The sequence below is a fragment of the Ranitomeya variabilis genome, chromosome 8 (assembly GCF_051348905.1).
Source record: "Ranitomeya variabilis isolate aRanVar5 chromosome 8, aRanVar5.hap1, whole genome shotgun sequence".
In the NCBI taxonomy this organism is placed as follows: Eukaryota; Metazoa; Chordata; class Amphibia; order Anura; family Dendrobatidae; genus Ranitomeya; species Ranitomeya variabilis.
The window spans coordinates 146,061,396-146,083,981 of record NC_135239.1 but is presented as its reverse complement, the minus strand read 5'-3'; the positions used below and the strand labels follow the sequence as shown (position 1 = coordinate 146,083,981).

The 22,586-nt window shown below is 47.5% G+C and overlaps 1 protein-coding gene across 3 annotated transcripts in view; it reads right to left on the bottom strand.

Annotated features, from left to right (window-relative positions):
- Window positions 1-22,586, bottom strand: part of GUCY2C (guanylate cyclase 2C) — a 1,047,636-nt gene that overhangs the window by 616,964 nt on the left and 408,086 nt on the right. For all 3 annotated transcript variants that reach the window (XM_077277787.1, XM_077277788.1, XM_077277789.1), the window contains exon 12: window positions 5,794-5,899. In XM_077277787.1, the coding sequence (XP_077133902.1) occupies window positions 5,794-5,899 (106 nt within the window). The remainder of the gene's footprint in view (window positions 1-5,793; window positions 5,900-22,586) is intronic.

The window sequence follows — 22,586 nt, the reverse complement described above, 5'->3', positions numbered from 1 at the left end:
TGTGAGAGGCGAACATATGTGCTGCGCCAGGCCCTGAATCCCAGCCCCGCAGTGTTTTAACAATGTTAAGACACTGCGGGGCTGGGATTCATGGTGATCGCGAACCGCAACGGCCGACATTAAATGATGTCAGAAGATGGGCAGCGCTAACGGCGCTAGGCCAGGGGATAACACGACAGCGCAGACTCCTGTACAGCAAATAACAACGCTCAGGAGGCTGCACCCAGCACCAAGGTGGGATTCTTGACATCTGTGCTGCGTCTCATTACAAAGGGAACTCTCGCCTCCATTACACAGTTTGACTGTATAAAGGGCTAAATGTTATACGTGTTCCATTCAGCGTGTGCAAGGAGAAAAATTACAAGAGCAACCTTTGACTTGCGCAGCACTACTGCTGCATAAGCTGTGGCTCTTCTACTTTGTAACCCCTGAGGGGGGGTTAAAGGTGACTTTTGAAATCGGTTCAATTAGGCTTCGGCCTACACTCTGCTCCACCTGCAGAGCCCGGGCTCCAACAACGCTAGTTGCTGTCCGGAAGTGCTGGCTGCACAGAGCCAAACACCTCGCCAATGTGTCAGTGGGGTCCAGCACCGCCAGCTGTTCCCCTGCTGTGTAGCCGGCAACGTGTCCTGCAAAAGCCACGCAGACACAACACACCCAAAGCTGCCGCCTGTGCAGGCTTCGGCCTACACTCCCCTCCCCCTGCTCCTCCTCCTCCTGCTCCTCCTCCTGCTGTCCCTGGGCTCTAACACACCGCCAGTTTTTGCCCAGATGTGCTAGCTGCACAGAGAAAAACACCAGCCAATGTGTCAGTGGGGTCCAGCACCGCCAGCTGTTCCCCTGCTGTGCAGCCGGCAACGTGTCCTGCAAAAGCCACGCAGACACAAGAACTGAAATTGAAGGGAACCTGTCCCCCCTCCCCCAGGCGTTTTTACGTTATCCAGCCACCTTGTACAGCGGTAATGCTGCATGTGTGCAAGGTGGCTCATAAACGTATTCTCCTCGCACATGTGGAACTGAAAACACGTCTGAAATGTGTCCTCTGTGTGACCATTTAACCGTCCCGGGGGTGTGACTTTCCTTTGTAATGACACGCTGCAACCCCCTTGGTAGCGCTGCCCGTCTTCTGGCATCATTGTTTGGCTGGCTGCGCCTCTGCGGCCGCCCTGACCCACACAACGCCCCTCGGTGTCTTATTTATTGGGACTGCGAGGGTGTGATTGATGGGCAGGATCAGTGCATCAGTTCGCCTGTCCCTCCTCTCCTTCCGCCTTCTTCGGACTGTGCGGCTTCATGGCCGTGGCATGCGATAAGGGATCAGATGACGCCGCACAGTCTGAAGCGGGTGTAAGGACCCGCGTGTGAGAGGCGAACATATGTGCTGCGCCAGGCCCTGAATCCCAGCCCCGCAGTGTTTTAACAATGTTAAGACACTGCGGGGCTGGGATTCATGGTGATCGCGAACCGCAACGGCCGACATTAAATGATGTCAGAAGATGGGCAGCGCTAACGGCGCTAGGCCAGGGGATAACACGACAGCGCAGACTCCTGTACAGCAAATAACAACGCTCAGGAGGCTGCACCCAGCACCAAGGTGGGATTCTTGACATCTGTGCTGCGTCTCATTACAAAGGGAACTCTCGCCTCCATTACACAGTTTGACTGTATAAAGGGCTAAATGTTATACGTGTTCCATTCAGCGTGTGCAAGGAGAAAAATTACAAGAGCAACCTTTGACTTGCGCAGCACTACTGCTGCATAAGCTGTGGCTCTTCTACTTTGTAACCCCTGAGGGGGGGTTAAAGGTGACTTTTGAAATCGGTTCAATTAGGCTTCGGCCTACACTCTGCTCCACCTGCAGAGCCCGGGCTCCAACAACGCTAGTTGCTGTCCGGAAGTGCTGGCTGCACAGAGCCAAACACCTCGCCAATGTGTCAGTGGGGTCCAGCACCGCCAGCTGTTCCCCTGCTGTGTAGCCGGCAACGTGTCCTGCAAAAGCCACGCAGACACAACACACCCAAAGCTGCCGCCTGTGCAGGCTTCGGCCTACACTCCCCTCCCCCTGCTCCTCCTCCTCCTGCTCCTCCTCCTGCTGTCCCTGGGCTCTAACACACCGCCAGTTTTTGCCCAGATGTGCTAGCTGCACAGAGAAAAACACCAGCCAATGTGTCAGTGGGGTCCAGCACCGCCAGCTGTTCCCCTGCTGTGCAGCCGGCAACGTGTCCTGCAAAAGCCACGCAGACACAAGAACTGAAATTGAAGGGAACCTGTCCCCCCTCCCCCAGGCGTTTTTACGTTATCCAGCCACCTTGTACAGCGGTAATGCTGCATGTGTGCAAGGTGGCTCATAAACGTATTCTCCTCGCACATGTGGAACTGAAAACACGTCTGAAATGTGTCCTCTGTGTGACCATTTAACCGTCCCGGGGGTGTGACTTTCCTTTGTAATGACACGCTGCAACCCCCTTGGTAGCGCTGCCCGTCTTCTGGCATCATTGTTTGGCTGGCTGCGCCTCTGCGGCCGCCCTGACCCACACAACGCCCCTCGGTGTCTTATTTATTGGGACTGCGAGGGTGTGATTGATGGGCAGGATCAGTGCATCAGTTCGCCTGTCCCTCCTCTCCTTCCGCCTTCTTCGGACTGTGCGGCTTCATGGCCGTGGCATGCGATAAGGGATCAGATGACGCCGCACAGTCTGAAGCGGGTGTAAGGACCCGCGTGTGAGAGGCGAACATATGTGCTGCGCCAGGCCCTGAATCCCAGCCCCGCAGTGTTTTAACAATGTTAAGACACTGCGGGGCTGGGATTCATGGTCATCGCGAACCGCAACGGCCGACATTAAATGATGTCAGAAGATGGGCAGCGCTAACGGCGCTAGGCCAGGGGATAACACGACAGCGCAGACTCCTGTACAGCAAATAACAACGCTCAGGAGGCTGCACCCAGCACCAAGGTGGGATTCTTGACATCTGTGCTGCGTCTCATTACAAAGGGAACTCTCGCCTCCATTACACAGTTTGACTGTATAAAGGGCTAAATGTTATACGTGTTCCATTCAGCGTGTGCAAGGAGAAAAATTACAAGAGCAACCTTTGACTTGCGCAGCACTACTGCTGCATAAGCTGTGGCTCTTCTACTTTCTAACCCCTGAGGGGGGGTTAAAGGTTACCTTTGAAATTGGTTCAAGTAGGCTTCGGCCTACACTCTGCTCCCCCTGCAGAGCCCGGGCTACAACACCGCTCGTTGCTGTCCGGAAGTGCTGGCTGCACAGAGCCAAACACCTCGCCAATGTGTCAGTGGGGTCCAGCACCGCCAGCTGTTCCCCTGCTGTGTAGCCGGCAACGTGTCCTGCGACCGCCACGCAGACACAACACACCCAAAGCTGCCGCCAGTGCAGGCTTCGGCCTACACTCCCCTCCCCCTGCTCCTGCTCCTCCTCCTTCTCCTGCTGTCCCTGGGCTCTAACACACCGCCAGTTGGGGCCCAGATGTGCTAGCTGCACAGAGAAAAACACCAGCCAATGTGTCAGTGGGGTTCAGCACCGCCAGCTGTTCCCCTGCTGTGCAGCCGGCATCGTGTCCTGCAAAAGCCACGCAGACACTTGCTCTTGTACCTTCTGCTCCCCATCCTGGTTCCAGTACCGTCAGCTGGTTCCGGGCAGAGCCTTTGGCTTAGGTGCCTCCCTTTGGTATCCGAGTTCCACCAACGTCAGGTGGTCCTTGGTAGTGCTTTCAGGCACGGGTACCTCCTGCTTAGTAACCGGGTTCCAGTAACGTCAGCTGGTCCTCGGTAGTTCCATTGGCTCTTGGACCTTCGGCTACCCATCCGGGTTCCAGCACCGTCAGCTGGTTCTCGGCAGTGTCTTTTGCTCTTGTACCTTCTGCTCCCCATCCTGGTTCCAGTACCGTCAGCTGGTTCCGGGCAGAGCCTTTGGCTTAGGTGCCTCCCTCTGGGTATCTGAGTTCCACCAACGTCAGGTGGTCCTTGGTAGTGCTTTCAGCACGGGTACCTCCTGCTTAGTAACCGGGTTCCAGTAACGTCAGCTGGTCCTCGGTCGTTCCATTGGCTCTTGGACCTTCGGGTAGCCATCTGAGCTCCAGTTCCATCAGCTGGTTCTCGGCATTCTCTCAGCCTTCTTGTACCTTCTGCTGCATTTCCAAGTTCAAGAGACTAAACACGATGACCCGGAAGACCACCCCTAAGATGACGACGACACCAGAGACGACAACCACCGTGATGACGACGACCCTGGAGACGATGACCCTGAAGACCACCCCGATGACGACGACCCCGGAGACGACCCCGATGACGACGACCCCGGAGACGACGACCCTGGAGACGACGACGACCTGGAAGACCGAGAAGCAGAAGAACAAGAGGCTGCAGAACAAAGAGCAGAAGGACATTAAGCATAACACAAAATATCAGAGCAAAAAATATTATGTAAATTATAAGCAGAAGAAGACTAAGCAGTGTATGGGGGTGAGTCCGTTCCTCCTCGTGGTGCCCCTGGATAAAGCCTGATGCTGCAGGCCAAACTGAACGCGGACAAATGTAACTGTTTTGTGACAGGCAGAACGGAAGGTGTAATCTTCAAACTTTTATAGATAACAACTACGGGAATGCCTGTCACAAATAAGAATATGATGAAGAAGTAGAATATGATGAAGATAATAGTAAAATAAAAAGAATATGAACAATGTAACCCAAAAAATAATAGGTAGAAGATGAAGAAGAAGATGAAGAAGGTGAAGAAGTTGATGTCAAAGAAGCTGATGATGAGGATAATGAAGAAGAAAGCGTGGGAGAAGTAAAAAAGAAGGTGAAGGGCGTGGAAGTAGTGAAACATCAATATCTGACATAAAAAAAAAAAATAACATAGTCAAATTCTTTCTAACGCCGAACGTCATAAAAAAAAAAAAAAAATCCTGCTATTCTATTAGATTGGGCTAAACCTCTGTGCCTTTAATGTCTCCGCCACGTCCCCCAATACATCCTACAATATTCTTAGTTGTTTTCCTTCATGTAGAATGAACCTACAAGTGTATAAAGGGTTTATTTTAATTCCGATATTTTCGTCCCATTGACTTGCATTGGGATCGGGTATCGGTATCGGATTGGATTCCGATACTGTGACGGTATCGGCCGATACTTTCCGATTCCGATACTTTCCGATATCGGAAAGTATCGCTCAACACTAATCATAACCACAAACATATTTAAGTAGGTATTTTTCTGAAACACGATGAACAATTACATTTAGAAAGTATTCGATTCATGGAGTATGAGTTACTTTACATAACCTCAAGGTCACCAGAATGTTTAAGGTATTGTCGCTCAGCTGCAGGTGAGAAGGTGCCAGCCAGCATGACATTTGCCACTTGATGCACAGCAGCAACTTTTCCATTTTATGGCTTCTTCCATGTTTACAATTTGTAAAATTGCTTTACCTTGCATGAATAAAAAGAATGAGCTGGGGTAGGATCATCCCTGTACCCGGTCTCTCTTGGCTACGGGATCATGTCTGTTGATTAGGAGATAGAGGAAGTACAGGAAAAGACAGATAACAAACACCTGGCATTGAAAAAAGCAGCTCCCAGTCACAAAGACTGTTTCGACAAAAGTCGAAAGAGAAGCTTACACTGCACCCCAACGTGGACACCCCATTCTGCAAAAACTAGAAATGATTTGCTGCATCACTCTCACCTATAGCTGTAAATTTCAGAGGAAGATGCGTGTCATTTAAGTATTCCCCTGTCAATAATAATGTTAGTATGTTTATTGTAAATCACCTTCAAGCTGACATGAGCAGTCTCATTTGTCTCCAGTGGCAAAATCTTCTCAGATGCAATATGAGACCATCTTTTCTGCTGCAGTTCATGCTCTTTGCGATATTTCCTGCAAAAAAAAAATGTTTCAGTTTTTGCATATTAAAAATAAATATTACCTACTGTGTTAAAGGATAAAGGATGATTAATGCAATTGTCCAATAAATAATAGGTATTACTTGTGCTTAGGATTAATGATAAATACATGATTGATGGTGTTCTGACCATTGGGACCTCCACCCGTGGATAGGTGATAAACGTTGTTTATGGACTATAATGACGTAAATGAGAGATTTTGAGAATTTTGATGGCATTTGTATAATTATATACACAAATTATATCTTCATTTATTATTTCTGGAAATACAAGTTGAAGAAAATACTAGCATCAACTTAATGATACGCCCTATTTTGGAAGTTCAAAATTTTTTTATCTGACCATACACCAACTGTGAAGAAGGCTGGTGCTTTTTCTTGTGAAAAACTGCAATTTTTTTCTTACCTTGCCCTTAAAAGAAATCTGTTGGTAAAATCAGCCCTCCTATGCCATCAATATGAGCATTTAGGTTATACAAAGTTGAATAATGTGATACCAAAATATTGATTCGTCAGGACGAATCCCAGTGAGGTGAAACACCCATCGAGGTGCCCCTTGTGTCTCTCTCCCCTGTGCCAACTATACTGGCCTCACCATTTCTTTAGGCAATGTCTATATTCTATAGTGATCTATACTAATGCACTTTAGGCACTTTGTTTAGCATGTGCATTTAATGTGTTACTTACCATGGCACTCTATGCTTCATACTAATGACATATGCTTTGCCTGATATATACTTGATACAGTGTCATTTATTTTTGTCTTATTGTCATCCTATATGCTTTTTACTTATTGTACCTTAATACATACGGTATGTCATTGCTTATGATTAGAATTCTAATTATGGCATAGTTTTTGTATGTGCAGTAGACCCATGTTATATGGTGCCTAGGTATTTTCCCATATAATTTGATTTACACTTGTTTGCATTATTATTGTCAAACAATTTGATCTAACTTTTTATGGCTAGTCACTATTGCTTGTACCAACTTTTTGTTTACATTATATATTAACAGGGGAGTACCCCTTTGGAAGACTTTTTTGTCTCTTCTTTCGGGAATTTATTTGATGTAATATGATCATTTTTTCATCTCTATCCTGATTGCTGTCTTGTTTAAGCAGATCTTTTGCCATATATGTATACTGTTTTGCTAATTGTTTAATAAACTTTATGTTATACACAGCTATATATCAAATAAGTATTTGATGCACTGACTATTTTGCAAGTTTTCCCACCTGCAAAGAATGGAGAGGTCTTTAACTTTTAACCTTGGTTACACTTCAACTGTGAGAGACAGAATCTTAAATAAATCCAGAAAATCACATTGTATGATTTTTACATAATTAATTTGCATTTTATTGCATGAAATAAGTATTTGCTACAATAGAAAAACAGAACTTAATATTTGGTATGTAAATCTGTCTTGCAATTACAGAGGTCAGATGTTTCCTGTAGTTCTTGACCAAGTTTGCTCATACTGCAGCGGATTTTGACCCACTCCTCCATATACATCACCAGATCTTTCTGGTTTCTTGGCTGTCACTGGGAAACATTGAATTTCATCTCCCGCCAAAAATGTTTTATTAGGTTCCGGTCTGGAGACTGGCTAGCCCACTCCAGGACCTTGAAATGCTTCTTACGGAGCCGCTCCTTAGTTGCCCTAGCTGTGTGTTTCTGGTCATTGTCATGCTTGGAAGACCCAGTCATGCCCATATTCAATGCTCTTACTGAGGGAAGGAGGTTGTTGGCCAAAAATCTCACGATACATGACCCCATCCATACTCCCTTCAATATGATGCAGTCTTCCTGTCCCCTTTGCAGAAAAACACCCTCAAAGTATGATGTTTTCCTCACCATGCTTCATGGTTTGGACGGTGTTCTTGGGGTTGTACTCATCCTTCTTCTACCTCCAAACACAGTGAGTGGATTTGATACCCAGAAGTTCTATTTTGGTCTCATCTGACTACATGACCTTCTCCGATGCCTCCTCTAGATCATCAAGATGGTCATTGATGAATTTCAACAAACCTGGACATGTTCTGGTGTGAGCAGCAGGACCTTGCATGCCCTGTAGGATTTTAATCCATGACTGCATTATGCATTACTAACGGTAATGTTGAAGACTATGGTCCCAGCTTTCTTCTGGTCATTGATAAGGTCCCCTCGTGTAGTTCTGGAATGATTTCTGACCTTTCTCAGAATCATCCTTACCCACAAGGCAAGATCTTGCATAGAGCCCCAGAGCAAGGAAGATTGACAGTCATCTTGTGTTTATTCCATTTTCTAATAATTGTGCCAACTGTTGCCTTCTCACCAAGCTTCTTGCCTATTTTCCTGCAGCTCATCCCAGCCTTATGCAGGTCTACAAATTTGTCCCTATTGTCCTTAAAAACTAACAGGTCTGTGAGAACTAGAATTGTTGCTGGTTGGTAGGTGATCAAATACTTATTTTATTAAATAACATGCAAATTAATTATTTAAAAATCAAACAATGTGATTTTCTGGATTTTTTTAACAATTCTATCTCTCACAGTTTAAGTGTACCTATAATAAAAAATTACGGACCTCTCCATTCTTTGTAGGTGGGAAAACATCTGCAAAACCACTGCAAAATCAACATTGTATCTAGTAATTATTTTCCCCACTGAATTTGTTTATCCCTAATATGCCATTTATTATGGAATTATTTTGATCATGGCCAGGGGTGTAACTACCGCGGTCGCAGGGGTTGCAATTGCGACGGGGCCCGCAGTGCTTAGGGGCCCGCCCAGTCCAGCAGACTGGGCGGGCCCCTAGGAATTATGAGCTACAAAATGGGCCGCCGGCCCTTTAAATAAATCTTCTTTACAGGCCCTGGTGCGCGTGCACTCTCTCAGAGCATGCACGATCATGGGTGGGACTGCACTTGTCCCACAGCAGAGCCCCTCCACCGCAGAGAGCCGCACACCACAACTATGGCTGCAGCTGCTCTGTGTGCACAGGACCTGTGATGAGGTCACAGGAGGGGAGGAGTCGGAGTCACATGATCAAGGGCTTCCGTGTAGTGCAGGACAGTAGTGCAGTGCTGGTTGTCATCGTGCTGGAGGAGGGTAAGCTTTTGTGTGAGGTCAGGAGGGGTTTGTGTGGATGTAGCAGAGCAGTGTGTGTATGAGGTGTACAGAGCGGAGCCGTGTGTGTATGAGGTGTACAAGGCGGAGCTGGGTGTGTATGAGGTGTACGGAGCGGAGCCGGGTGTGTACGAGGTGTACGGAGCGGAGCTGGGTGTGTACGAGGTGTACGGAGCGGAGTTGGGTGTGTACGAGGTGTACAGAGCGGAGCTGGGTGTGTATGAGGTGTATGGAGCGGAGCTGGGTGTGTATGCGGTGTATGGAGCGGAGCCGTGTGTGTATGAGGTGTATGGTGCGGAGCCGGGTGTATACGAGGTGTACGGACCAGAGCCGCGTGTGTATGAGGTGTACGGAGCGGAGCCATGTGTGTACGAGGTGTACGGAGCGGAGCCGTGTGTGTACGAGGTGTACGGAGCGGAACCGTGTGTGTATGAGGTATAGGGAGCGGAGCCGTGTGTGTATGAGGTGTACGGAGCGGAACCGTGTGTGTATGAGGTATAGGGAGCGGAGCCGTGTGTGTATGAGGTGTATGGAGCGGAGCCGGGTGTGTACGAGGTATATGGAGCAGAGCCGTGTGTGTACGAGGTGTACGGAGCGGAGCCGGGTGTGTACGAGGTGTACGGAGCGGAGCCGGGTGTGTACGAGGTGTACGGAGCGGAGCCGGGTGTACGAGGTGTACGGAGCGGAGCCGGGTGTGTACGAGGTGTACGGAGCGGAGCCAGGTGTGTCTGAGGTGTACGGAGCGGAGCCGTGTGTGTATGAGGTATATGGAGCGGAGCCGGGTGTGTACGATGTGTACGGACCGGAGCCGCGTGTGTATGAGGTGCACGGAGTGGAGCCGTGTGTGCAAGGTGTACGGAGCATAGCCGTGTGTGTACGAGGTGTACGGAGCGTAGCCGTGTGTGTACGAGGTATACGGAGCGGAGCCGTGTGTGCAAGGTGTACGGAGCGGAGCCGGGTGTGTACGAGGTGTACGGAGGGGAGCCGCATGTGCAATGTGTACGGAGCTCAGCCGCGTGTGTAGGAGTAACTATGTGTGGCCATTATACTGTAGGCAATATGTGTGGCCATTGTACAGTATGGAGCATCATGTGTGGCCATTGTACAGTATAGAGCACTATGTGTGGCCATTGTACAGTATGGAGCACTATGTGTGGCCATTGTACAGTATGGACAGGGGCGTAACTACCGCGGTTGCAGCGGTCGCCATTGCGACCGGGCCCGGTAGGTCAGGGGCCCGGGGCCGGCAGGTCAGAACAGGGCCGGACTGGCCATCGGGCACTTCTGGCAAATGCCAGAAGAGCCGGTGCCAGTCATGGGCCGCTCGATCCACCTCCCCCTGCCGCCGCCGACTCACCCCCCCTGCTGTCGCATTCAACTATACCGGCGTCTATGACGCCGGTACAGTTGAATGCAGTGACAGAGGAGAGAGCGTCTACAGATGCTCCCTCTCCCATCATTCCCCGCTCTGCCTCTGACACTGCGGGTGCGTGATGACGTCAAATCATCGCGCACCTGCTGTGTCCCGGGCAGACTGCAGCCGAGCCTGAGACCGGAGCAGGAAGCAACGCTGGCAAGAGGAAAGGTAAGGAGGTAAGGAGAGTGTTTTGTTTTGTTTTTTTACTGGACTGTGGGGACATTCTCGTACCACTGTGCGGGCTGTGCTGGATATACCACTGTGCGGGCTGTGCTGGATATACCACTGTGCGGGCTGTGCTGGATATACCACTGTGCGGGCTGTGCTGGATATACCACTGTGCGGGCTGTGCTGGATATACCACTGTGCGGGCTGTGCTGTATATACCACTGTGGGGGCTGTGCTGGATAGACCACTGTGCGGGCTGTACTGGATAGACCACTGTGTGGGCTGTGCTGGATAGACCACTGTGCTGGCTGTGCTGGATAGACCACTGTGCGGACTGTGCTGGCACCCAACACCATGTTGCAGTGCAGGAGATTCCTCCTGCACGGCAACAGTCCGAGGCGTATCTAGGGGAAGGGGGCAGCCGGGGCACGTGAGAGACAGGAAGCAGCTCCAGTCATCACGATGAGACAGCTTCTCAGTCTGAATTTTTCCCCCCTCATACATCTCATGTACGTCTGAATGAGATCGTATTTAAGAGAAAGCCAAAATAACCCCGGGACAGAAGGCGAGAGCAGGGGGGAGGTGCGGGACAGAGCCGCTTTAGTCAGGAGAAGCTGAGGAGCTGCAGCCGGTTTACATCAGCCACCCCTGTACCAGAGAGGAGATTGTGAGTTGTGTATATGAGCTGGTGTGTGTGTGTGTGTGTGTGTGTGTGTGATATCTGTAGTATGTGTGTGTGTGTGTGTGTGATATCTGTAGTGTGTGTGTGTGATATCTGCAGTGTGTGTGTGATAACTGATGTGTGTGTGTTATATCTGTAGTATGATGTGTGTGTGATATCTGTAGTGTGTGTGTGATATCTGTAGTATGTGTGTGTGAGGCAGCGGCGTAACTATCACGGTCGCAGCTGCAAGCGGCTCTGGCAGGTCAGGGGGCCGTGTGTCCCCTTGAGCCTGTCTCCCTTATGCTTGTGTCCCCATGTGCCAGTCTCCCTTGCCCATTAGTCCCTGTGTGTCCCCATGTGCCTGTCTCCTATGTCCCCTTGTGCTTGTGTCAGTCTCCTTTGTTCCCTTGTGCTTGTGTCAGTCTCCTTTGCCCACTAGTCCCTGTGTGTCAGTCTCCCTTTCCCACTGGTCCCTGTGTGTCCCCTTGTGCTTGTATCCCTTGTCCCCTTGTGTCAGTCTCTTGCCCACTAGTCCCTGTGTGTCCCCTTTGTGCCTGTCTCCCTTGTCCCCTTGTGCTTGTCCCTTGTCCCTGTGTGTCCCCTTGTGTCAGTCTCCATTGCCCACTAGTCCCCTTGTATCAGTCTCCCTTGCCCACTATTCCCCGTGTGTCAGTCTCCCTTGCCCACTAGTTCCTGTGTCCCCGTGTGCCAGTCTCCCTTGTCCACTAGTCCCCGTGTGCCCTTTGTGTCAGTCTCCCTTGTCCACTTGTCCCCGTGTGCCCCTTGTGTCAGTCTCTATTGTCCCCTTGTGTCAGTCTCCCTTGCCCACTAGTCCCCTTGTAACCTTCTCCCCTGCCTCCTAGCCCCATGTGTCCCCTTGTGCCTGTCTTCCTTGCCACCTTGTGCCCTCTCCCCTGCCCCCTCGTCACCATTTGCTCGTGTCTTTCTCACTGCCCCTGTATGGAGGGGCTGCATTATACTATGAGAGGGGCTGCATTGTATTCTATGGGGGTTACATTGAATTTTATGGCGGGGGGGGCCCATTTGGAAGTTCGCACCGGGGCCCATAACTTTGTAGTTACGCCACTGATCATGGCATTATAGTCTTGACTTGGTAGGCATTTTTTCGGGTATTCATTTTAGGTATCTACTGGAGATAAGGAAACCTTTCAAGGTTCGGTTCAGATTGGCGATCATCCCGATGTTTGCCGAACATTTTGCAGAACACATCCGAACCTCTTTGTATTCAGTGGGAGGCAAAACCAAACACTTACACAACACCTTCAGGGGGGAGGGGCGCAAAAAGCTGCCAAAACAACTATAATTATTGTCAGACACAAGGAAAAGTGGCATAAATTGACTCACTGTTCAACATTTTTATAAATGATCTAGATAAGGGAACTGAAGGTAAACTAATCAAATTTGCAGTCGATGCAAAGCTAGGAGGGATAGCTAACACTAGAGAAGACAGAGAAAGATTGAGAAGGATCTAGATAAGCTTGAACAATGAGCAGCGACTAATAGAATGATATTTGACAGGAAGAAATGCAAGATGCTACATCTGGGCAAGAAAAATAAAAAATACATATATAGAATGGGAGGAATAGAACTACCGTAAGCAGCAGCACATTTGCAAAATACTTGGGTATACTAATAGATCACAGACTGCACATGACTCAACAGTGTGATGCAGCAATAAAAAAGGCAAACACAGTTCTAGGATGCATTAAGAGAAAAATAGAGTCTAGATCACGTGAAGTAATTATCCCCCCCCCCCCCCCCCCTACTTCTTGTTCAAGCCTCATCTGGAATACTGTGTTCAGTTCTGGGCACCACATTTTAAGAAAGACATTGAAAAACTGGATCAAGTTCAGAGAATAGCTACCGCCCTACGAAGAATGGTTAAAGGATCTGGGAATGTTTAGCTTGCAAAAAAGAGGAATAAGAAGAGGCTTAATAGCTGTCTACAAATATCTGAAGGGATGTCACAATGTAGAGGGATCATCATTATTCTTATTTGCACATGGAAACGCGAGAAGCAATGGAATGAAACCAAAAGGGAAAAGATACAGAATATATATTAGAAAATACTTTTTGACAGTGAGAGTGATCAATGAGTGGAACAGGCTGCCACAATAGGTGGTGAGTTCTCCTTCAATGGAAGTTTTCAAACAGAGGCAGGACAGACGTCTGTCTGAGATGATTTAATGAATCCTGCGCTCCATTGAGCAGGGGGTTGGGCACAATGACCCTTGAGGTCCCGTCCAACTAATATTCTATGATTCTATGTGTACAAATAGTATAATTGTGCAGCATGGATGCATGGAACAAGGCCTGGGACATTGCTTGGATCAGCATTTCTAGCTTAAACATTGATCAATAACAGGTGGATGAGTGACAGATCTAGGCCTGGTGCACTGAGAGCCCAGCCAAATTCAGGCAACACACATGAAGGATACCCAAATTGGAGTACAAACATTTAAAAAAAATTAGGGGAACACATCAGCAAAAGTGGCATCAATTGACCCGCAGTATAAAATTGATAATGTCACAGCAGCAGTCAGTCAAGTGTCACGCATGAGGTATCAGGCTTTGAGCCAGCACTTACAGCTTTGAATTTAAGTTTAAATTAAGACGAGGTGGGTGCCCTCATACCTCATTCAACAGCTCAAACTACTTTTCTGCTCAGCCACACTCAGATGCCACAAACATCAGTTTCGTAAACTACTATTGGTAGAAAAATGTAAAGATAGTAAAACAGGTAGTTGACTGATCAATTCTCCCACAGTAGAAATTCAATAATGACACAGCAGTCAGCCATGGGCCATGCATGAGGTATCAAGATCTGGATTTAGAGGATTTAGAGCTTTGAATTTAAGTTTAAAATAAGACTATGTGGTTGAGAACTGGTGTAAGCCAGCTGCGCTTGGAGCCCTGATACCTCATACAAGAGCTCAAATTACCAAATTACTGTTTTGCTCAGCTACACAAAGGTGCCACAAAAATCATCTTGGTGGACCACAAATGTCAGAAAAATGTAAGGATAGTAACACAGGTAGTTGACTGACCAATTGACCCACAGTAGAAATTTTAGAAAAGCACAGCAGTAGTCAGCAATGGCCAGGCATGATGAATCAGGGTCTGGGCCAGCATTTACAGCTTTGAATTTAAGTTAAATTCAAGTTATAGCTTTAATTTAAGACGAGGTGGGTGAGAGACCGGTGGGAGCCCTGATACCTCATGCAATAGTTCAAACTGCTTTTCTGCTCTGCCACAAACAGGTTGCGCAAATATCAGCTTCGTAGATTACTATTGTTAGAAATGTTTAAGGATAGTAACACAAGTAATTGACTGAAAGTAACTGCAGGCCTACTGGTCTGGGAGCCCTACTGCTATAGGCAACACACATGAAAGAGACCCAACTCTAAGTCCAAACATTTAAAAAAATATTGCCCAACACAACTAAAGTGGCATCAATTTCTCTAGAGTAGAAATAGAATAATGGGGCTCTGACACCCCTTCCACTACAGGCAACCCACCATATGAAGTCCAAACTTGGAGTTTTCACATTTCCAAAAATTATTGCCACACCACTAAAGTACCCTCAATTTCCCCAGAGTAGAAATAGTGTAATGAGACTCTTACACCCCTTCCACTACAGGCAACCCACCAGATGGAGACCCAATTTGCAGTCTCCATATTTCCAAAAACTATTGCCACACACCACTAAAGTACCATTAATTTCCCCAGAGTAGAAATAGCATAATGTCACGGGGAGACTAGGTAGGCGAGAGCTAAAAACCCGGGCCCCTGCAATTTCCCTCAGACTAGGGAAATACTGACTGACCCTCTACCTGGAGTTTACACTGATGGTGTGCATGTCCAGGCCTCGACCCTCGCCCTGTCTCCTGTTCCAACCCTAGGCTGAAACCACTGCCCACCACCCAGTGAAAAGATAATACACCAATACCCACAGTTAGCACAGACAAGGATAACGGAAAATATACACCACGCCGCAGTCACTCAGGAATATACTATAAATGCGCAGGGCAAAGTAAATACAAGTATAGGAAGGAGTAAATAAGACAAAGGGAAATACACCACCAGCAACGATAATCCAACTACTTGCTCACCACTCCAGACCGAGATAACAAACGCACAAGACAGAAGCTATAATCGGCGACGCCCAATGTTCAGGAGAAATATTTAAAGGCAGTGGGCATAGCCCAGCTTCCAATCCGATCACCAGATAAATTAACCCCGGACCAGCTGGATAAAATCTAGCGGACGCCAATGAGCGCATAGTGGACAAAAGCGGAATTACCGCTGTCTGTCGGACGACCTGGTCTGAACAGCGTCCGACATGACAGTACCCCACCTTCTACGAGGGACCCCAGGGCCCTCACGGCTTATAGGACCCGGCTTGTCCGGATGGCGGCGGTGAAACAATCTGACCAGCCGATCCGCATGAACGTCCGAGGCTGGTACCCAGGACCTCTCCTCAGGCCCATAACCACGCCAGTGTACCAAGTACTGTAAAGTGCGGCGCACTACACGAGAGTCAACCAACTTGGAGACTTCAAACTCCAAATTACCATCCACCAAGACTGGAGAAGGCATAGGTGTCGCGTCCACAGAACCCACCACCTTCTTTAGAAGAAACCTGTGGAACACGTTGTGTATCTTATACACCGTAGGGAGCTCCAATCGGTACGCTACTGGGTTAATGGCGGCGGTGACCCTAAATGGACCAATAAACCGTGGACCCAATTTAAGAGGCGGTATTTTGAGTCTTATGTTTTTTGTGGATAACCACACCCAGTCATCCACACTCAGGTCCGGACCTGGCACACGCCTACTGTCAGCCACACGTTTGTTGTTATGATCCGGTGGCAGGATCACCAAACTGACCTGATAGGTAAACCTGAATAGTAGGACAAGCTCCGGGAATGTGGAACTATACCGGCCGCAATCCTGATTCTATCCACACACACTAAAGGCAGCCGTGGAGCGTTACCTAAAAACCTAGACGCCTCTTCACAGCCTGAGAAACTAGCTACCCCTAGAGAGAAAGCAAAGCCTCACTTGCCTCAGAGAAATAACCCCAAAGTTTAAGACAGCCCCCCACAAATAATAACGGTGAGTTAAGGGGAAAATACAAACGTAGGAATGAAAAACAGGTTTAAGCAAATGAGGCCCGCTAACACTAAATAGACAGAAGATAGCAGGGATCTGTGCGGTCGGTACAAAAACTATCAAAAACTATCCAGGCAGAAAGTGCAAGAACCCCCACACCGACTCACGATGTGAGGGCGCACTTCTGCTCCCCAGAGCTACCAGCAAGCGAAAAATCACGTACAAGCAAGCTGGACTGAACACATCATATACTGAGAAACACATCCAAGGAAACAATGAGCAACAAGAACTAGCAAGACCTAGCTTCTCAGAAATAGACAGGTCACCAGGAAAATCCAGGAGAGGTCAGAACCAGTACTGAATACAACGACAGCAGGCAACAAATAAAGGTCCAGGTGGAATTAAATAGGAACCAGCATAGCAGGAAATGAGGCAGCTGAGCCCAGATCCAGACCCGCAGTATCGCTAAAGGCCACCAGAGGGAACCCAGACGGAATTCACAACAGTACCCCCCCCCTTGAGGAGGGGTCACCGAACCCTCACCAGAGCCCCCAGGCCGATCAGGACGAGCCGAATGAAAGGCACGAACCAAATCGGCCGCCTGGACATCAGAGGCGACAACCCAGGAATTATCCTCCTGACCATAGCCCTTCCATTTAACTAAGTACTGAAGCTTCCGTCTCGAAACATGAGAATCCAAGATCTTCTCCACCACATACTCTAATTCTCCCTCGACCAAGACCGGAGCATGAGGGTCAACAGAAGGAACCACAGGCACCACATATCTCTGCAACAATGACCTATGGAACACATTGTGAATGGCAAATGATGCTGGGAGGTCCAAACGAAATGACACAGGGTTGAGGATTTCCAAAATCTTATCAGGACCGATGAAACAAGGCTTGAACTTAGGAGAGGAAACCTTCATCAGAACATAACGAGAAGACAACCATACCAAATCCCCCACACGAAGTCAGGGACCCACACAGCGACGGCGGTTAGCAAAGCGCTGAGCCTTCTCTTGTGACAACATCAAATTTTCCACCACATGGTTCCAAATCTGCTGCAACCTATCCACCACAGAATCCACCCCAGGAGTGTCAGAAGGCTCAACCTGACCTGAGGAAAAACGAGGATGAAAACCAGAATTGCAATAAAAAGGCGAAACCAAAGTAGCAGAACTAGCCCGATTATTGAGGGCGAACTCAGCCAATGGCAAAAAAGTCACCCAATCATCCTGATCCGCAGAAACAAAACATCTCAGATAAGTCTCCAAGGTCTGATTAGTTTGTTCGGTTTGGCCATTCGTCTGAGGATGGAAGGCCGATGAAAAAGATAACTCAATGCCCATCTTAGCACAAAAGGACCGCCAAAATCTGGACACAAACTGGGATCCTCTGTCAGACACAATATTCTCAGGAATACCATGCAAACGAACCACATTCTGAAAAAACAGTGGAACCAAATCGGAGGAGGAAGGCAGCTTAGGCAAGGGCACCAAATGGACCATTTTAGAAAAACGATCACAAACCACCCAGATAACAGACATCTTCTGAGAGACTGGAAGATCCGAAATAAAATCCATGGAAATATGCATCCAGGGCCTCTTCGGGACAGGCAAAGGCAAAAGCAGTCCACTGGCACGAGAACAGCAAGGCTTGGCCCGAGCACAAATCCCACAGGACTGCACAAAGGAACGCACATCCCGCGACAAGGAAGGCCACCAAAAGGACCTAGCCACCAAATCCCTGGTACCAAAAATCCCAGGATGACCCGCCAACACCAAAGGACGAACCTCGGAAATGACTCTACTGGTCCATCTATCCGGGACAAACAGTCTCTCCGGTGGACAACGGTCAGGTCTATTGGCCTGAAATTCCTGCAGTACCCGTCGTAAATCAGGAGAGATGGCAGACAAAATCACCCCCTCTCTGAGGACACCAGCCGGTTCAGAAACTCCCGGAGAGTCAGGCACAAAGCTCCTAGAAAGAGCATCAGCCTTCATGTTCTTCGAACCCGGAAGGTATGAAACCACGAAATTGAAACGGGAGAAAAACAGCGACCATCGAGCCTGTCTAGGATTTAGCTGTTTAGCAGACTCAAGATAAGTCAAATTCTTGTGATCCGTCAAGACCACCACACGATGTTTGGCTCCCTCTAGCCAATGTCGCCACTCCTCAAATGCCCATTTCATTGCCAACAACTCCCGATTACCAACATCATAATTCCGCTCGGCAGGCGAAAACGTTCTTGAAAAGAAAGCTCATGGCCTCATCACAGAGCCATCAGAGCTTCTCTGTGACAAGACAGCCCCAGCTCCAATCTCAGAAGCATCAACCTCGACCTGGAAGGGCAGAGAGACATCCGGCTGACGCAAGACAGGAGCCGAAGAGAACCGACGTTTGAGCTCCTGAAAGGCCTCCACGGCCACAGGAGACCAATTCGTCACATCAGAACCCTTCTTGGTCAAATCCGTCAAAGGCTTAACCACACTGGAAAAATTAGTGATGAAGCGACGGTAAAAATTAGCAAAACCCAAGAACTTCTGAAGACTCTTTACCGATGTAGGTTGAGTCCAGTCATAAATAGCCTGGACCTTGACTGGATCCATCTCAATGGTAGAAGGAGAAAAAATAAAGCCCAAAAAGGAAACCTTCTGGACTCCGAAGAGACATTTAGAGCCCTTCACAAACAAGGCATTGGCTCGCAGGACCTGAAATACCATCCTGACCTGCTTCACATGAGACTCCCAATCATCAGAAAAGACCAAAATATCATCCAGGTACACAATCATAAACCTATCCAGATATTCTCGGAAGATGTCGTGCATGAAGGACTGGAACACAGAAGGGGCATTAGAAAGCCCAAAAGGCATCACCAAGTACTCAAAATGGCCTTCGGGCGTATTGAATGCTGTTTTCCATTCATCGCCCTGCTTTATACGCACAAGATTATACGCTCCACGAAGATCTATCCTGGTGAACCAACTGGCCCCCCTAATCCGAGCAAACAGATCGGACAACAGTGGCAAAGGATACTGAAATTTGACCGTGATGTTATTTAGAAGGCGATAATCTATAGAGAGTCTCAGAGAACCATCCTTCTTGGCCACAAAAAAGAACCCCGCACCCAAATGGGACGAGGACAGGCGAATATGCCCCTTCTCCAAAGACTCCTTGATATAACTCCGCATAGCGGCATGTTCTGGTACAGACAAATTAAAAAGTCGTCCCTTAGGGAACTTATTACCAGGAATCAAATTTATGGCACAATCACAATCCCTATGAGGAGGTAGGGCACTGGACTTGGGCTCATCAAATACATCCTGGTAGTCTGACAAAAACTCAGGGACTTCAGAAGGAGTAGAAGAAGCAATAGACACCAAAGGAGCATCGCCATGAATCCCCTGGCAACCCCAACTTGACACAGACATTGCTTTCTAATCCAGGACTGGATTATGAGCCTGCAGCCATGGCAGACCTAACACGACAACATCATGCAAATTATGTAACACAAGAAAGCGAATCACCTCCTGATGTGCAGGAGTCATGCACATAGTCACTTGAGCCCAGTACTGAGGTTTATTCTTGGCCAATATATGAAAAAACACCGTGTGCACAGTCACACTGTGGTGCATAGACTAGGTTCCCAAACCGTTAGTATCAACAAAAGGAAGTCTAGCACTCAACTTAAGTAAACGTGAATAACGATTTTATTTTGTAGCACTCGAAACGTTTCAGTCCTATCATGGACTTTCATCAGTCACTACAATAACATAAAGAATAAAGTAAAACAGTACAGCCAGTACAAAAAATATATAAATAAAGTATGTACAACAAAACAAACACAATGAACATCACAAATAAATATACAGAGTTTACTTGAAGAAAAAGGTCAAAATATACTGCAATATGAAGAAGAGATGCATGCAGTGGAAAGTAGCAAATAGCTAGGCTCAGTAACAATTGGAAATGGTGCTGTAGAACGTAAACCGTGATAGGTACGAGTAATTTAGACATACCGTGCCAGTGTAGGCCTGTGGGGTCAGGCAAAAACAAGGAGATGAGGGCTATAGATCAAGATCTGTGGTAGAGCGCAAAGTCCGAGGGGAGAGAAAATATGATGATGAGTCAGGGACTATAGTGGTGAGAGAATAGTGGTCTGTACACAGTACTTACATGGAAGAGGACCCTATGCGGCACAAATGAGGAGAGTAATATTTGCTGTAAAGTAAATAAATAGGGTAATCGTACACTATGTACATGGAGGAGGTACATAGGTGCCTAACAGAAGTTAGTGATGGTACCTTGATTATGGTATAAAACTCATGGATGATGATACCTCAGGTAGAAAGTGGCACCTATGAGCTAAGAAGGCAGTAAGGATGTAAATGAGTACTAGTACAATGAAAGACATAGTGGCTATAGTACCGCCGAATGTGGAGGTGAGAGTCTTACCCGAGATTAAGGGTAAGAGTCTCACCTCCACATTCGGCGGTACTATAGCCACTATGTCTTTCATTGTACTAGTACTCATTTACATCCTTACTGCCTTCTTAGCTCATATGTGCCACTTTCTACCTGAGGTATCATCATCCATGAGTTTTATACCATAATCAAGGTACCATCACTAACTTCTGTTAGGCACCTATGTACCTCCTCCATGTACATAGTGTACGATTACCCTATTTATTTACTTTACAGCAAATATTACTCTCCTCATTTGTGCCGCATAGGGTCCTCTTCCATGTAAGTACTGTGTACAGACCACTATTCTCTCACCACTATAGTCCCTGACTCATCATCATATTTTCTCTCCCCTCGGACTTTGCGCTCTACCACAGATCTTGATCTATAGCCCTCATCTCCTTGTTTTTGCCTGACCCCACAGGCCTACACTGGCACGGTATGTCTAAATTACTCGTACCTATCACGGTTTACGTTCTACAGCACCATTTCCAATTGTTACTGAGCCTAGCTATTTGCTACTTTCCACTGCATGCATCTCTTCTTCATATTGCAGTATATTTTGACCTTTTTCTTCAAGTAAACTCTGTATATTTATTTGTGATGTTCATTGTGTTTGTTTTGTTGTACATACTTTATTTATATATTTTTTGTACTGGCTGTACTGTTTTACTTTATTCTTTATGTTATTGTAGTGACTGATGAAAGTCCATGATAGGACTGAAACGTTTCGAGTGCTACAAAATAAAATCGTTATTCACGTTTACTTAAGTTGAGTGCTAGACTTCCTATTCTTGGCCAATGGCGTGGCATCAATTCCCTTTAGTGGAATAGGGAATTGCAAAGGCTCCAAGATAAAACCACAGCGCCTGGCAAAAGACAAATCCATCAAATTCAGGGCAGCACCTGAATCCACAAAAGCCATAACTGAGTAGGATGACAGAGAGCAAATCAAAGTAACAGACAAAATGAATTTAGGCTGTACAGTACCGATGGTGACAGACTTAGCGAAGTTTTTTATGCGCTTAGAACAATCTGAGATAACATGAGCAGAATCACCACAGTAAAAGCACAACCCATTCTGACGTCTGTGATTTTGCCGTTCAATTCTGGTCAGAATCCTGTCACATTGCATAGACTCAGGCTTCTGCTCAGAAAATACTGCCAGATGGTGCACTGGTTTGCACTCCCGTAAGCACCAATCAATCTGAATGGCCAAAGACATTGACTCATTCAGACCCGTAGGCGTGGGGAACCCCACCATAACATCCTTAATGGCTTCAGAAAGACCTTTTCTGAAAATCGCTGCCAGGGCACACTCATTCCATTGAGTGAGCACATACCATTTCCTAAACTTCTGACAGAAAACCTCTGCTTCATCCTGACCCTGGGAGAGAGCCAGCAAAACCTTTTCTGCTTGGTCTACCAGATTAGGTTCCTCATAAAGCACTCCAAGCGCCAGAAAAAACACATCCACATTTTGCAATGCAGGATCTCCTGGCGGCAGAGAGAATGCCCAATCTTGAGGGTCACCACGCAACAAAGAAATAATAATTTTAACTTGCTGAACCGGATCACCAGAGGAACGAGGTCTCAGAGAAAGGAATAATTTGCAATTATTTTTAAAGTTCAAAAACCTAGATCTGTCTCCGGAGAACAGCTCAGGAATAGGTATCTTAGGCTCTGACATAGGACTGCGGAC